A 17226-nucleotide genomic window follows, 5' to 3' on the forward strand; every position below is an offset into this window, starting at 1 on the left:
TTACTATCAGACCGTTTTTTACTGCTAATAGCATTATTTTGTAGCATTCTAATATTTAATCTATGGATTAAATCCGGATAGTAAATAGATATTTTTGACTTTCTCGGAGAAATAATATTCTAACATACAAAATGCTATTAAATTGCTAAAACCTTTCTTGCATATTATATTTACTTATGATGGACAGCAGCAATATCAGTACCATAATAAGGCGTATAGTCCTGGACTGGCTAATCGTTGGATAATTGGAAGCATGAGTGTAGCAGTTTTAATGTTTTCGGGACTGCTACCTGGTATCGGGGAGCACAGATATCAGTACCAAGTTAGTGCATATAGGAATTGTTAATTGAACTTTATTATTATTAAACAGCACTATATTTCCTAGTAAAATCGTCATGACTTTACAGTTAGAAAAATTTTCGAACGTTGCTTATGGAAACATCATATACATACCACCGGATTCCCTAGATCGACATTCAGCAAAATCCTTTTAATAATGATACGGTAGTAAAAATATAAATATTTGGGAGCTTACATCAACAAAGGATTAGATTAAGACTAAGAAATCAGGGTAAGAATAGAAATGGCAAGGGCAGCGTTCAGAAAATTCAAGCAATTGTTCTGTGACAAAAATCTGAATACTGCGCTGAGACTGAGGTTTGTTGAATGTTATGTCTGGTCTCAACTATTGTACAGAGTAGAAATATGGACGATAAAAGCGCAAATAGTTAGGAAGCTTCAAGCCTTTGAATTTTGGATATACCGGAGAATGTTGAGAATTCCATGGACTGCCAGGGTTACCAATGAGGAAGTGCTGAGAAGGATGGGTCGAGACAAAAAAGTGTTGAGAACAATAAAAGTACGCAGGACTGCATACCTGGGACACATACTAAGGAATATAAAGTCTTCTGCAGGCCATCATGCAGGGTAGAGTCGATGGCAAAAAGGGAATAGGTAGAAAAAGGAAGTCATGGCCGCGAAATATTCGTGACTGGACAAACATGACTGTAGACGAATTATTTCACATTGCGAAAGACAGAAATACTTTTAGAAATGTGGTCGCCAACCTCCTAGGAAACCTCCAAGGAAACCTAAAACAGTTGAATAAAATACAGATTCTCGATTCAAATATTCAAAAATTTAATGAACAGCATACTAAAATAGAAATAACGTCTATTTATAATGCAATTTATTATTGGCTCAAGGTACAAAGCAGTCCTAGCATCTGCTAATGATATTGATCTTATAAGAAACTCTCTCCCGTCCGCAAATGACATCTTCAACAAAGTGAAGAGTGCACGAAAAATGTTTCACTTAAAATCAACAAAATAAAAACCAAATACAAGCGAATCAACAGAAGAAAGCCATTCAATACATCTAGATAAAATATTAAAGTCAACAACTATAATTTCGAAAGTATGGAACACTTTAAATATCTTAGGTTAATAATCACGGTTAATAATAATGTCACTAAAGGAATACAAAGCATAATTCACTTCAGACCTATTTTAAAACATGAATGTTTTTAAAACAATAAGACCGAACATATTATATTATGTAATAATTGTAATAGATATGTTGGCTAGAATCAAATTACCATAAAGTCACCGAAATATTTTATCTGAGTAATGATTCACTACTGATTGCTACGTTACGTTATACGATACATTTATAGTTAAAAGCGAAATTATTAGGTGTTATGCCATGTATAATATATGTGTATCTATAAAGTATTATAGTAAGATATTGAATTTCCTACATTTAAAAATCGAAATATTCAAATTAGACAATAAAAAATTATAATTTTAAGATTGATTTATAAATTATTATAATTTAAATTTTACTACTTTGTGAAACAAATATTGTACATCAAAAAACGTAGCAATCGAAACATCAAAACGTACATTTATATATTAAATTTTTCAGTGTCAATGCATTAAAAAAATACTAATAAATAAAAATGGACACTTGCATTTTCCAAGCTTATAACAGACAATAACTTAAGTTTAAAAATAATTAAAGCAAGTAATATAAATTACCAACATAAAATATTTAACTACATTAACCAAGTATTTGTGAAATTTCGGGATGACTAAATTGATTGATATTTAAATAAATTTCAAGTTCCAAAACGTACCTGCTGTAAAATTTAAAAATCTACGACTAATCAAATTATTGGCAACATCGGAGGAGTTTAGTTGTGTACGCAAAGAAATGTATACGGATCCCAAAAGTGTTTCAACCTATTACGGAGTCCACTTAATCCGACGTGTTGGTCGGAGTCCACATACAGCGCTACCCAGATAATAATATACACGGTGTATATTCGCCTGGAGTTAGTATAATACCGTTTTAGTACGGGGCCCACATTAACCGCTAGATCTATATATATATATATATATATATATATATATATATATATATATATATATATATATATATATATATATACACTTCTCCAAGAAATTAACGCACCACTTCAATAAATCAATTTTATTTGTAAACAGGCAAAGAATAAAAAATAAAACTTCACCAGATTTATTCTACATTTTATTAGTAATTATAACAATTTGTCTAATCATCAGAAAATGTTTAAGTACAGGAGAAAAAAAAAATTAACGGAGAATTCTAAAAAAATAATGATAAGAAAAGTAAACTAAAATATGAAAAAAGTCTTAATAACGAGTGTTTACACCTCTACTACGTATAACAGCCTCACATCGTTGGCCCATACTTAAAATTAATTGCCGTATTTCATTTTGGTCTAGTTCTCTCCAAATCTGGATCAGCCTCTCTCCCACTTCCTGTAAGTTGTTTGGTTGGATCGGTGTCGCTCTTAATCGCTTACCAAGGATATCCCAGAGATTTTCAATCGGATTTAAATCCGGACTATATGCTGGCCATTCCATAGTGTTAATTTCTACCTCTTCTAGATAATTTCTGACGATCTGTATAGTGTGAGGTCTGGCATTATCTTGCATTAGTAAAAAATTTTCACCGATATAAGAAGCGAATGGTGCTACATGTTGCTCCAGGATCTCCAATATGTACCTTTCAGCTGTAACAGTTCCATTTTATATGACCACTAGGTCCGTACGTGCAGTCAAAGAAATACGACCCCACACCATAACGGTTCCTCCACCAAAAAATTTGGTGTGTGAGAAGTTACACTGGGCATATCGTTCGTTGGGTCGTCGCAATACACGAACACGTCTGTCGTTATTGTACAAACAAAATCGGGATTCATCAGTAAATAGCACTCGTTCCCAGTCAGCCTCTAACCAATTAACGTGTTCTCTAGCAAAATATAGTCTCCCCCTTCGATGCTCTGCAGTTAATAGAGGACCTCGAGTGGCAATCCTAGGTGTTAAGTTGTATTCCCTAAGTCGCTGGCGAACAGTTTCAGTACTAATTTGTATAGCATGCACGTCTCGAAGATAAATATGTAGACTTTGATGTGTTAAATAACGTTGTCGAAGAGCAGAAATTCTTAAAAATCGATCTTAAATAGGGGTAGTTACCCGGTGTCGTCCTTTCCCTGGTCTGCGAGTATAATTCCCTGTTTCGAGGAATCTTTCTAACACCCGTGAGACGGATGTGTGGGACACATTAAACGGAAGACCAATTCTTCGGTAACTCTAACCTTTTTCCGACAGTATCACTGCTTGGGCACATTCATCTCGGGTTAAATTACGTGAATGACGCTCCATAATAAACACAATTAACAATAATCAACAATTAAACAGTAGCCGAATAAAATTCGTGAACACGTGAAAATTAGTATATTTATAGAATTAGTAAATTTTTTGCTTCTTTTTGTTTTGTTGAAAAAAAAAACTATAGCGATTAAACACAGTCAATAAATATAGAGTGTACGAATAGCATATACAAGCGGCTTGCAAAATATAACATTCCAATGGAAATTTTTATTAACGCTAATAAAATATTTTAATATTTCAAAGTGGTGCGTTAATTTCTTGGAATATATATATATATATATATATATATATATATATATATATATATATATATATATATATATATATATATATATAGTTATGGTTTGAATTGGTCTAAAATATTTAAAGATCATAATATAAATTTAATTTGATCGATAAACTCAATTTAATAAAAGGAAAAAGACAGTTAAGATTTGATTTCACGTATAGTGCGTCTGTATAGTGCGTCTGTATATCCGCTTATACGTATTTCACCCTAAAAGGGATCCTCAGAACGGCTATTCACAGACGCTGTGAACGTGAAAATAAATCTTTCCTGTCTTGAGAAGCAACTCTAACATGGCTTCGTATGGACGCAAATAGCGACATCTGATAATAAATCCGTAAACTAATTTTTCGAAACCAAATTTAATAAATAAATAGGAAAATTATTTCTGTAAAAACCAAATAGATAAGAATGAGTAACGGTTTTTATAAACTATGATAAAGCAGGTATATATCGATATTATAGCAATAGTCGGTTTTTTGTAATAAACAATTACGTCAAAGTTACAGGTATAGGAATTCTTTGAATACAAAATAGAAATCTTATAATCTTGATGTTTAGTTATATTGTTATATCGAGACTAATAAACAAAAAGAAATTAATTATTTATGAAATTGGAAATACCAAATGACATAAGGTCATGACTACAGCGGGTTTGTTTACTGAGAAAGTCTGGAATGCGATTTGTTAGAATTTAAGGCGTGGAGTGTATAATGCTGGAATCTGATTGGTAGATTCCAGCATCCAGCAAGGTAGAGGAAAAGGACGTCAAGCCGATTTTGCGATGACCTAAGATATTTTACTGTGTTTTGAAGAAGCTGGTTGTTTTGTTTCTCCATAGCCTGAGTGTTTGTTGTGTCTGTGGAACAAGCCAAAGGAGTAGTAGCAGTTCAAAGCGGAATTTACATCCTGTAGTAAGGAAAACAGGTGTAGCATATATGTAGTGCTAATCGGTGAAGTGAAAATCCTGTCGATTAGTAAGAAAGTATGTTCCTGTTGGATAGGTGTTTATTCAGGAGGTGTTTGGGAGAAACTGAAGCGGCGTTAGTGTGTGAGAGGGATTTTCACAAGCTGAGGAGAACAGGAGTGTGTGAAGCATTCAAGAATACGAGCAGTAGATGGTCAGAGCACAGTCGGAAGGGAAAAGGAGCCAACAGAAAAATTGTGTAAATAAAAAGTCGGTCTGATATACAATAAAAAAGGACTTTCAACCACACTCGTAACGATATCATAACTAATTTGATTCTTTCAACATTTTGTTCAGCTATTCGCTTTCATAATAAATATAAAATTGAATTAAGAGATCTTCTTTTTGACTACAAGTCATAATAAGTATTGATAATTTGTGTTTGGACATTAGAGATTTTTGAAGTTTAATTATATGTATTAAAGCATAGGTTATATGTTTGGTTTGGAAACGAATAAAAGTCAACACTCGGCGTCGGCTGTATCTAATAAAAGCACCCAAATTCGCACTTACATTTTAGATACAAATGAAGAGAATTTGTTACTTAAGGGCTAAGAACAACAAATATTCTGTACACCAATAGAAAGAATAATGAAGTGCGAAAAATATTTAAAAAAAAAGAGCTGCAAGTTACCCAGTTGACGTTAGTCTTTTGAAACAACTAATCAAAAATGTTGATCACTTAACAACTAAAGAATTAGACGAAATGATTGAATTTATTAATCAAAACTGCGACATTTTTTAATTTGAGAAATCTACAGGGCGTATTAGTTTAGGAGATTACCATTTGCTAGACAAAAAGAAGTTGAAAACATAATACAAGACACGATAAATGCCGATATCATCTAAGAAGCTTCGGGCCCCTGGTGTTCACCAGTAGTCTTAGTAACTAAGAAAGACAGATCCACTCGCTTTTGTGTAGACTAAATTAAACGATTAAGATTAAACCAGCTCACACAAAAAGACAGCTATCCATTGCCATGAATCAATGATACACTAAACACTTTATCAGGTACTAAATGGTTTTTGAACCTAGATTTAAAAAGCGGCTACTGGCAAGTAGAAGTACATCCTGATGATCGAGACACAACAGCTTTTTTAATTGGCACTGATCTCTAAGGTTTCCGGTTCCATCATTTGGTGTTTGTAATGCTCCAGCTACGTTTGAACGTCTGATTGAGATGGTTTCAAGAGGACTTACCTGGAAAATATGTCTAGTATACCTTGATGATATAATGATTATGTCCAAAACCTGTGATGGGCATCTGAAAAACTTAAGTGAGGTATTTTACAGATAGAGAGATGCCCAATTTAAAACTAAATTATAGGAAATGTTCACTATTTCAAAGAGAGGCGTACTATTTAGGACATATCGTTTTAGCTGAAGGAATTAAAACTGATCCAGAGAAGAATTCAGATTGTCCTAAATAAGGAAATGAAAAGAAAATTAAAAGGTTTCTTGGACACTGTTCATATTACCGAAAATTTATTAAAGATTGGCATTGTCCCTTTATCAACTAACCGTCAATAACTCTGGATTTGACTGGACACCGGATTGTCAAAATGCCTTGGTAGATTTAAAAAAAAATGACTTACTCTCCTACCTATCTACCCATTCTAGCCTATCCACGAGAAGATGGAAAATTTCTATGGGATTGTGACTCATCTCAGCATGGTATTTGCGCCGTATTATCACAAGAACACGAAGGCGAAGAAAAAGTTATTGCATATTTTAGTAAAACAATAGGAAAGGCTGAAAACATTTATAGAGCATGGATTAAAAATTGAGTAATACCTATTTGGCAGGAAATAACCAAATTCAGTGGAACTATAAAGGCGTACTGGGCTCAATGGGAATCTCTGTATCCTTACAATGGTCTATTATATCGGAAGTAGTAGGAGAGTCCCGATGGAGTACGTACAGTTCAACAAGTGGTGTTGCCAAAATCACACATTAAAAATTTGTTATAAGAAGAAGAAGGGGTGTAGAGTTGTGTTATAGAGGTAGCACCTTTTATCGGAACGACCACATCGAGCGTCATAGACGGGAGATGGTTCTTGGTAACTGGTCCTCATAAGACAGCTAACTCTTACTTATGGCTCCACGTGCCACACCCCGGGCAACTGCATTGGTCTGCAGGCTAAACTAAGTAAGGGTAGCCAGATATGGCGAAAATTCCACCGAGCGATTGCCGGTATAAGCAATCCCACACTTGCTGACCAACGGCTTCGGGCGGATGAGTTGGTGAGTGGAAGGGCACTCTTTTGTCCTGGTGCTAAGAAATTGACACCAAAGGCGAATGAATCAAGTAAATGGTCAACGGCGTAAGGATGCAGAAGGCAAGGAGAAACCACTGCATTAAGGATCCAATTGGATATCTAGTACGATCATCATGACTGTACAACAAAAAGCCACGTCAACCACTGATCATGGGAATCGGAGACCAGGATCCGGCATGGGAGGTATATCACTCGAAGACCACAGGGCCTCCCGGGTCGCCAACCAGCAAAATCCCTGTGAAGTACTAAATACCACTCCTAAAAAAAATAGAAAAACACCCAAGAGAGTATTAAAAATTGGTACATGGAATGTTAGGAGTATGTATGATCCAGGCAAAATGCATAATATAATACAAGAAATGCAAAGATTAAATGTCGACATTCTAGGCATTAGTGAAGCAAGATGGCCAAATTCTGGCAGTTTTTTGACAACAAATGGCATGGTATATTACTCCGGAAACAGTAGTACCCAACACAGACACGGCGTAGCAGTTTTCGTATCTAAGTCTATGATGCAGTCGGTCATTAATTTTACTCCAGTATCAGATCGGCTCTTATTTCTGCAATTACAAACAAACACAAGTAAACTAAATATCATACAGATCTATGCACCTACTGCAGATAAATCCGAGGACGAAATTGAACAATTCTACGAAGAAATCAATCAAGTATTAAAATCGACGAAACCACGAGACATTACCGTAATTCTAGGTGATTTTAACTCAAAAATTGGTAAAGGAAAAAGTGGAAAACATGTAGGAGAATACGGACTCGGTAAAAGAAATGAACGAGGTGACAGACTACTTCAATTCTGCCAGGAGAATAACATGATTGCATCTAATACATTCTTCAACTTACCAAAGAGAAGACTTTATACGTGGAAATCACCCCAGGACAATGGCGAAAGAATAATTCGAAACCAGATTGATTTTTTACTCATAAACGAACGATACAGAAACTCCTTAAAATCCGTTAAAGCTTACCCAGGCGCAGATGTCTTTTCAGACCATAACCCTCTAATAGCGCAAATGAGTATTAAACTAAAAAGATTGGAGCAGAAAAGAAGAGCAAATCAGATAGACGTCAGTCATTTATGTAACCTGGAGGTAAAGGAGAAACTGCAAAAATGTATTAATAATAATTTCAAAATACTTCATGAAAAAGAAACATCTCAGCCAACGAACAACATAGATAAAAAATGGCAAATCGTAAAAATGGCGATAACAGGTCCTATGAAGAAAATTCTGACTAAAGAAAAACCAAAAATAAAGCAAAGGTGGATGACTGATAAGATCCTTCTTCTCATGGACAATCATAGAATAATGAAAGGAAAAAACGAACAAAGGTATAAACAAATACAGAAAGAAATCAAAATAGAAATCAGAATAGCAAAAGAAGATTTTTATAAAAGAAAATGTGAAGAAATAGAGCAATTGCAGGCAAAACATGATATTTTTAATGTACATAAAAAAGTGAAAGTACTTGCAGAACTAGAAGAACAGTTGAATACATGGAAAAACTATATTGAAGAACTCTTTGCAGATGATAGACAACAATCTGAGCTAAGTAACATACAAGGAGACGAAGGTCCAGAAATAACGGAAGAAGAAGTAATGTACGCACTAAAAAGAATGAAAAATGGTAAAGCCCCAGGTCCAGATGAAATACCAACGGAAATCCTTAAACTAATAGAAAAAGACTCGATTCACATTTTGGTTAAACTTTTCAATAGCATTTATACATCAGGAAAAATACCACAAGAATGGCTTTTATCCACCTTTGTTACTATACCAAAAAAGATAAATGCCAAACAATGCAGTGATTACCGTACAATCAGTCTGATGAGCCATGTACTGAAAATATTTCTGAAAATTATACACTCTAGAGTACACAGAAAACTGGAAATGGACATCAATAATACCCAGTTTGGATTCCGAAATGGACTTGGAACAAGAGAGGCGTTGTTTGCACTGAACGTTATGTCTCAAAGATGTCTTGACATAAATCAAGATGTATTCATGTGTTTCATAGATTACAACAAGGCCTTTGATAAAGTGCGGCATGATCACCTAATCAGACTCCTGACAGAAAAGAATTTAGATAAACGAGACATCCGACTAATAGCAAATATGTACTACAATCAGAAAGCAGTAGTGAGAGTAGAGAATAATACCACTGAAGAAATCGAAATAAAGCGAGGTGTGAGACAAGGGTGTATACTGTCACCAACCCTGTTTAATCTCTATTCCGAAGACGTAATGAATAGAACACTCTCTGAGCAATCCGTAGGTATTAAAATAAATGGTGTTAGATTAAACAATCTGAGATTTGCCGACGACACCGTTCTGATCGCAGAAACACTTGAAGAACTACAGACATTGGTGAATAAGATAGCAGACTGCAGCGAAGAATATGGACTATCTTTGAACATAAGGAAAACTAAATTTATGGTAATATCGAAATCAACACAAAATGTCCAAAATTTATATTTACACAATGAAATTATCGATCGAGTTAGCAAATAGAAATATTTAGGCACTTTTATAAATGAAGACAACGATAGCTCATCAGAAATCAAAATAAGAATAGAAAAAGCCAGATCCATATTCACTAAAATGAAGAGAGTGTTCTGCGGAAGAGATTTGAGCCTTGAAATGAAACTTCGCCTGATGAGATGTTACGTACTTTCTGTGCTGTTCTACGGAATGGAGTCATGGACGTTGAAAAACATTGATACCAAAAAATTAGAGGCATTTGAACTGTGGATGTATCGCAGAATCCTGAGAATATCATGGACCGAGAGAGTCACAAATGTCGAGGTCTTGAGAAGAATGAATAAAGAAAAGGAAGTCATATTTATGATCAAAAAACGAAAACTGCAATACTTGGGACACATTACAAGAGGCGAAAGATATGAACTGCTTCGAATAATTATGCAAGGGAAAATAGCAGGAAAAAGTTCCATAGGAAGAAGACGAAACTCCTGGCTAAAGAATCTACGGGAATGGTATAGCTGTAGCAGCAACGAATTGTTTCGGTCAGCAGTTTCGAAAATACGTATAGCCCTGATGATCGCCAACCTTCGGAACGAAGATGGCACTTGAAGAAGATAAGAAGTTCATAGCAGCCTTTCTGGAGGACATTTTGGTATCAAAAAAACACTGGTTTGAGTTCGAGACAGATTTTACTGGATAAATTGTGGCCGAGTTGCAGAAGATTGGTGTAAGAAATGTGATTTATTTAATAATAGAAAATTGCACCGCTTCCTAATCAAGAAGCGACTACAGTAGTGAAGCACTCATAATACACGTCATATTAAGACATAGAGTTCCTTTAGAGTTACATTCTGATTAAGGACAAAATCTGATTTAAATCAGAATTATGGCAAGAGTTAATAAAAATTTTGATATTGTTCTGAAGCTATTTTCTTGTGGCATTTTAAATTAATTAATATTTAAATGGGAATAAGCCACAATTAAAGGTTAAAATACATTTATTGACGTTTCAATTTCCACTTCGGAAATCGTTCTCAAAATACAAACATTAGTAAATTAAACAAATTTTGTTTTTGTTACTTAGTGAAAAATTCTTCTAATAATTTAATTTTATCTGACTCATCTATATTGACAATTCAGACATACATTATTGTATGTCTGAGGGAGTTGCGTTCCTGGGACGACTTTACTTATAAGATAGTTCATTCGATTACATGAAATCAACTTTAACGTGAGAATATCCGTCAGAAAAAATCATAACATGTAATTCGTCTTTAAAAAGACAAATACATGCCATGATGACAGTAAAATTCTCCCGTTAGTGATTCCATAGTAAATTATGAGGGAAAAACCAGGAAAAAACCTCATAATACTATCCCGACATGGTAAGTATTTGATCTTGCATTTAGTTTACCTTCAATAAATACCAAATTCCGATTTTATATGTTTGTTATTTAAAAAATATAAATGATGTATTCTCTATATGTTACTGACTTACCAATATTTTGAGAACGATTTCCGAAGTGGAAATTGAAACGTCAATAAATGTATTTTAACCTTTAATTGTGGCTTATTCCCATTTAAATATTAATTAAAAATTTTGAGTATTAAGAAAACTCACACTACGCCTCTTCATCCTCAATCAGACGGAATGGTTGAGAGACATGATACCTTAATTTTTGTCAATATCTTTCAATGTTTTTTCGCTGATAACCAAAAAGATTGGGATATTTTAATCTTTCTGTTCCTGTTAGTCTATAGAAGTTCTGAACATGAAGACGGGTTATTCTCCATCGATGATAAAACTCCTCAAGATCTTATGTTTAGAAGATTTCCTCCCTACGAAGAAGAATGTTCTTCCCTGACGTACATCGAAAATTTGAAAGAAAAATGGACGAATTTTGCTCGTAAAAGTTTGAAACTTGAAAGTGATCTAGCCAAGGACAAGCTCGACATGCATGCTATAGATACATCATTCGAAGAGGTGACCCGGTATGGTTATACAATCCCACACCTAATGAAGGACTTTGTCCGAAAATTTCAACGACACTGGGAATGCCCGGGCTCCGTCTTGCGGAAAACACTATCTAATCTACGACATCCAGTTCTCATATATGTAGAAGCAAACCCAAGGTAACCATTGGCTTCAACCAGTGCCTGATAGACCAGTTATTCGAAGCGAATATCTATAAAGGGGGGAGTAGTGTTACGAAAGTTCCGTAAGATTTATCCCACATAGAAGTCCCTTGACGAAAAAGAAGAAGTATTAAAATTCTAGAATATTTAAGATGCCATCGAATGTCCTGAAATATCTAGTGAAGTCTGGAACGTCAGACAATGTATATAAACAGATGTTGTTGACAGTTTGGAACAGTTGTAATGGAGTTTTTGAAGTTTATAGTTGTCATTCTGTTAAAGTATTGTAAACAAGTTAGTGTTTGAATAAAGTTATTTTCAATAAGTGTAACAGTATAGTATAATATATAAAATATAGTATATAACCACGATAAACACATAATACACGAACACAAAATAATCAGAATTGGATATCGGCCTGAGGGTAAAAGCACCACCCTTAGAATTTTAAACTAAAAGCATTGCTATTTGCGTACAACATCGAGGTCAAAGTAAGTTACCCGTCAAGTTTGAAAAACATAAGCCTAAACACATCTCACTACTTTTTTGAAATAATCTGAAAAGGATTTCCGGAGTGGAAATCGAAACGTCAAACCGCAGTTAAAAATGTAATTTTCATTACAATAATTTGAGGCTTAATCCCATATAAACATACTGTTTGGACGTGCCAAAAAAAAAAAACAGAACCTTATTAGTTTGACATTCCAGTTCCAATTAAAACTCGTAATTGAAACAGATAATTGTATTTGTAGTTTTCTAAATACACAAAAAACCCCTGAATATTGTAATTTATTAAACATTTATTTAACATTACTTTATCAGCGGAAACAGTGTATCCTTTATGCAACACAGAGCAACAATATATCCCGTTAGAACAATGCTCATAGTCAATAGTTGGGTTCTAAGAAATCAAAATTAATTCATTAGCATTTCAGTTTACAAATTTACATAAAAGGGAATCAACGATATATTTACCTTATTAGAATCTTCTTTCATCAAGTAAGTTCCTGCAGACACTTCCCTAATCTCTACTTTTCCTTTTAAAGTATCTAAATCTTCTAAACCTAATTCTTTGACAAATGCCACGGTTGCTACTTCTATTAATTCTTCGTCATTAATATCCGGGTTTTGTATTGATAGCCTCTTTTTTGGTATGGAGCCACAATCAGATACCTGAAATAGAAGTGTTATTAATTGACCGCCATTGCTAGATGTTTTGATTCATTAAATGAATGCCAAAAACTATTTTAACAATCCGTTCTCTTATATAAGTAATTTATTTTATTACAGTCGACTCCAAATATATTACCAGTTGAACAACTGTGTATTCTAGATATTCTAGATAATTCTAAATAAAGAGAAACACTCGCTCATAAATGTTTATTTAGGTGCTGGTATTATTTTTATGCGAAAATAAGTTATATGTAAATTTATCAATTAATATAAATATGGTGTGGGTATGCAATCAAATTACGGTACCTGTGATGTTGATCTAACACTTCTTCTTCTTCCACAGTGCACTGGGGTTGACTCAGGTGGCAGAATCTTCTTGAAGCCGCGTCGTCAGGTTTACACACAAAAAATACTGGGGTGTTTATCGCGCTGATCTATACAAGACTGTTTTAAGTGCGTGTCGTCCGTAGCTTTGCTCCCTTAAGACTTTTAGGGGGGCGGACTGTACAGGTCCGTATTAATTCACGATTATAAGACATACACACACGTTAATTAAAGAATTAAATATAAAAATATAATAATAAAAATTATTAATAAAGACTAAGAATATGTGTGGAGGGACGTAACATTCCCACCCACCAAAATGCATATTTGCATTTTTAGTCAATATAAGGCAAAGGGCATAGCTTAACCAAAGGTCGCCTAAGTTCACCTTTCGCGGTTTGTACGATAGCTACGCGAGCAATATCATCTTGACCGAAAATTAAAGTTTTAATTCGACCCATTTGCCATTGTAAGGGAGGCTTGGTCTCATTACGTATTAGTACGAGTGAACATATATTAGGATTACCCTCATTTTTATGCCACTTCGTGCGTTGATGAAGAGTATGTAAATATTCTCTGCTCCATCTTTGCTAAAAGTCTGCATGTAATCGTTGCAGCAATTGCCAACTATTTAAATTATTTCTATAGATTTACAGTCTATTTAAATGAACATGACTGTAATCCCGGTCGGGAATTATCTTTAAAGGCTCTAGTGTAAGAAAATGTCCAGGTGTTAACACTGAAAAATCATTTGGATCATTACTGACAGGACATAAGGGACGACTATTTAAGACAGCCTCTATTTGTATGAGTAATGTATTGAATTCTTCATAGGTTAAAACCTGTTCGCCTATGACTCTAGACACATGTGTTTTTGCGCTTTTTATACCCGCTTCAAACAATCCAGCAACATGGGAAGCTGCCGGAGGATTTCAATGCCATGTAATGACGTCGTTTTTATCAAAATGTGACTTAATGTCTTCTAAATAAATAGGATTTTGCTCCTACAAAATTTGTTCCGCAATCAGAATAGACAACAGAGCAACGTCCTCGACGTGCTATAAAACGTCTGAATGAGGCTAAAAATGCCTCGGTACTAAGTTCAGATACCAATTCTAAGTGCAAAGCCTTAGTGGCAAAGCATACAAATAGGTAAATATAGGCTTTCGTTCGTTTAGCATTTTTAAGTTTATTGGCTCGTATCAGAAAAGGAACGCCAAAGTCGACGCCAACGCAAGAAAATGGTTTGGCCTTGGATATCCGTAGGTCGGGAAGAGCGGGAAGGTTTTAGTCTCCGGCAGGAAAGACATTTTGAAAGAACACTACGAATAACGCGTTTGGATGAAATTATCCAAAAGTTTTGTGATTAGGCGACGTGCGTACCTTGAATGTCTGCATGTAGATGTACAATATGAATTTCCGAAATAAGTAATTTGATAAAATTACCTTTGGAAGGTAAAAGAAGAGGAAAGCGCTTGTCATACGCTAATTATATCCGCCCACTCTGAGGAGATCATGTGAATCAAAGAAGGGATTTAATTTTTTCAAATATTTGAATTTTATAGAATTACCCTTAACCTGTTCTATTTCCTCCTTCAAATATCTTTGTTGCACTAATCTAATTAGTTGATTAGTGGCGTTACTTTGTTCCTGAATAGAAAGCCTTCCAACTGTTCGTTGATTGACTGATTTTAGGTTGCCAACAAATCTAAGAACATAGGAAAAGATACGTTTTAATTTTGAAAAGTAAGAAAATCGATTACAGAGATTATCGACAAATTCATCAGATGGAAAAGACAAAAGACAACTTTTCTGTTTCAATTCTAAGTTATGTTCGATAGAATTGGTCAAGGAAAATGACCAGTAGTGCGAAGAAACTCCGGACCCACCCACCAAGCAGGAGTATTTAAGAAATCCTCAGGGAAAAGTCCACGGGATCCGTGATCCGCACTATTTAATGAAGAAGGAATATATCGCCAGTGTTTTGAAGCAATCCTGTCTTGAATATAAGAAATTCTGTTATTGACGAAGGTTTTCCATTTATATGGCTGTGAATTAATCCAATAAAGAACAACAGTCGCATCTGACCATGCGTAACTTCTACTAAACGGTATAGTGAGAGTCTGCAGTATATAAGATAATAATTTACTAAGAATTACTGCTGCATTGAGCTCGAGACGAGGAATAGTTTGTACCCTGGTAGGAGATACCTTTGTTCGGGCTAAAAGAAAATAAGTTTTGATGACTCCTGTATCATAACACACACGAAGGTATGTAACAGCAGAAGATCCACATAAAGAAGCGTCGCAAAAACCATGAAGCTCACAGGAAATAATTCCATTTAAAGAAATATGACGAGGTATAGTAAACTTAGACAGTATAGGCAGTTCAATTTTAAATTGTTCCCACCTTGAAGTAATTTCCAAAGGTGGAGTTGCATCCCAATCTAAATCAAGTAGCCAAAGACGCTGAATAATAGTCTTCACTATCAAAGTGACAGGATTAAGAATACCGTAAGGATCGAATATGCGAACTATTTGGGCTAAGAGATTTCGCTTTGTACAGGAAGCTTGAAGAGGTAAAATTTTGTAAAAGAAATCATCAGATGATGGATTCCATCCAAGTCCTAATACCTTCAACGAAGATTGATCTAAGTCAAATGAAAAAGACTGCAGAATATGATCCAAAGGAATATTAGCGAGAGAGAATAACTGAGGGGCATTACTTGCCCATTTTCGTAACTCAAATCCACCACGTTTCAATAAAGATATTAATTCTTTTATAGCAAGAACACTATTTTGTAAAGAATCCTTTCCTGTCACCACATCATCTACGGAAGTATCTTTTAGGAGTATAGATGAGGCTACAGGTAAGTCCGGTTCGTCGAGTGCTAGCTGCTGTAGAGTACGAATTGCAAGATATGGTGAGCTAGACACCGAAAGTAACCCGAGTAAGTTCGTATTCAGCAATAAATTCCTGTTCCGAAAAACGCCAAAGTATTCTTTGAAATCTTTGTTGCTCAGGAGCGATAAGAATCTGAGTAAACATGGATTTAATATCTGCAGTAAAGACATATTTATGAAACCTGACTTTAAGCAATAAATTTACAAGATCATTTTGTAATTTTGGACCTGAATATAACGTATCGTTTAAAGACGGAAAGTTAGGGGCGTGTGCGGAAGCATCAAACACAACGCGCAATGGAGTAGTACTGGACTCCTTGTAAATACAATGGTGTGGTAGATAATAAGCATTATTTATTGCCGTACTTGGCTGAATAGGATTTAAATAATGATTATCTATGAAACTTTTGATAAAGCTTGAATATTGAATCTTAAGTGATTCATTTTTGGCAAATCTGCGCTCTAAAGAACCAAATCTTTGTAAGGCTAAACGTTTTGTGTCGCCAAAAGAAGGTATTTCGTTTTTGAAAGGCAGATTTACTACAAATCTGCCCTCGGCATTTCTATAAGTGGTATGAGTATACAGCTTCTCACAGAACGAGTCTTCCGGAGAATAAGATTTAACTTCTGGTACTTCCTCAATGGCCCAGAATTGTTTTAATGTCGCATCTAATTGCTCAGAATCATTAGCAGAAAATGACGTAAAAAAGGAATGAATATTTGTTATATTTGTAGGTGGAATATTTCCCATCAAAACATAACCGAAACTTGTTTCAAGTGCTGAAAGCTGATCATTACAGGTTTTAATAATTGCTCCTGTTAAGATGTAAGGAAAGATATTTGCTCCTAATAGAACATCAACTTTACCTGGAATATTTGCCATTTTATCAGCCACCTTAAATGTTGAAGATACGGCAAGTTGTCTAAGGAAATTGGAACAGTT

General features: G+C 34.7%; 1 protein-coding gene across 1 annotated transcript in view; it reads right to left on the minus strand.

Annotated features, from left to right (window-relative positions):
* sws (patatin like phospholipase domain containing sws) overlaps positions 1 to 17226 on the minus strand; it is a 1321526-nt gene that overhangs the window by 876940 nt on the left and 427360 nt on the right. The window contains exon 8 of the mRNA XM_072529876.1: positions 12859 to 13056. Coding sequence (XP_072385977.1) covers positions 12859 to 13056 — 198 coding nt within the window. The remainder of the gene's footprint in view (positions 1 to 12858; positions 13057 to 17226) is intronic.

Source organism: Diabrotica undecimpunctata, chromosome 4 (genome assembly GCF_040954645.1).
Source record: "Diabrotica undecimpunctata isolate CICGRU chromosome 4, icDiaUnde3, whole genome shotgun sequence".
Classification (NCBI taxonomy): domain Eukaryota; kingdom Metazoa; phylum Arthropoda; class Insecta; order Coleoptera; family Chrysomelidae; genus Diabrotica; species Diabrotica undecimpunctata.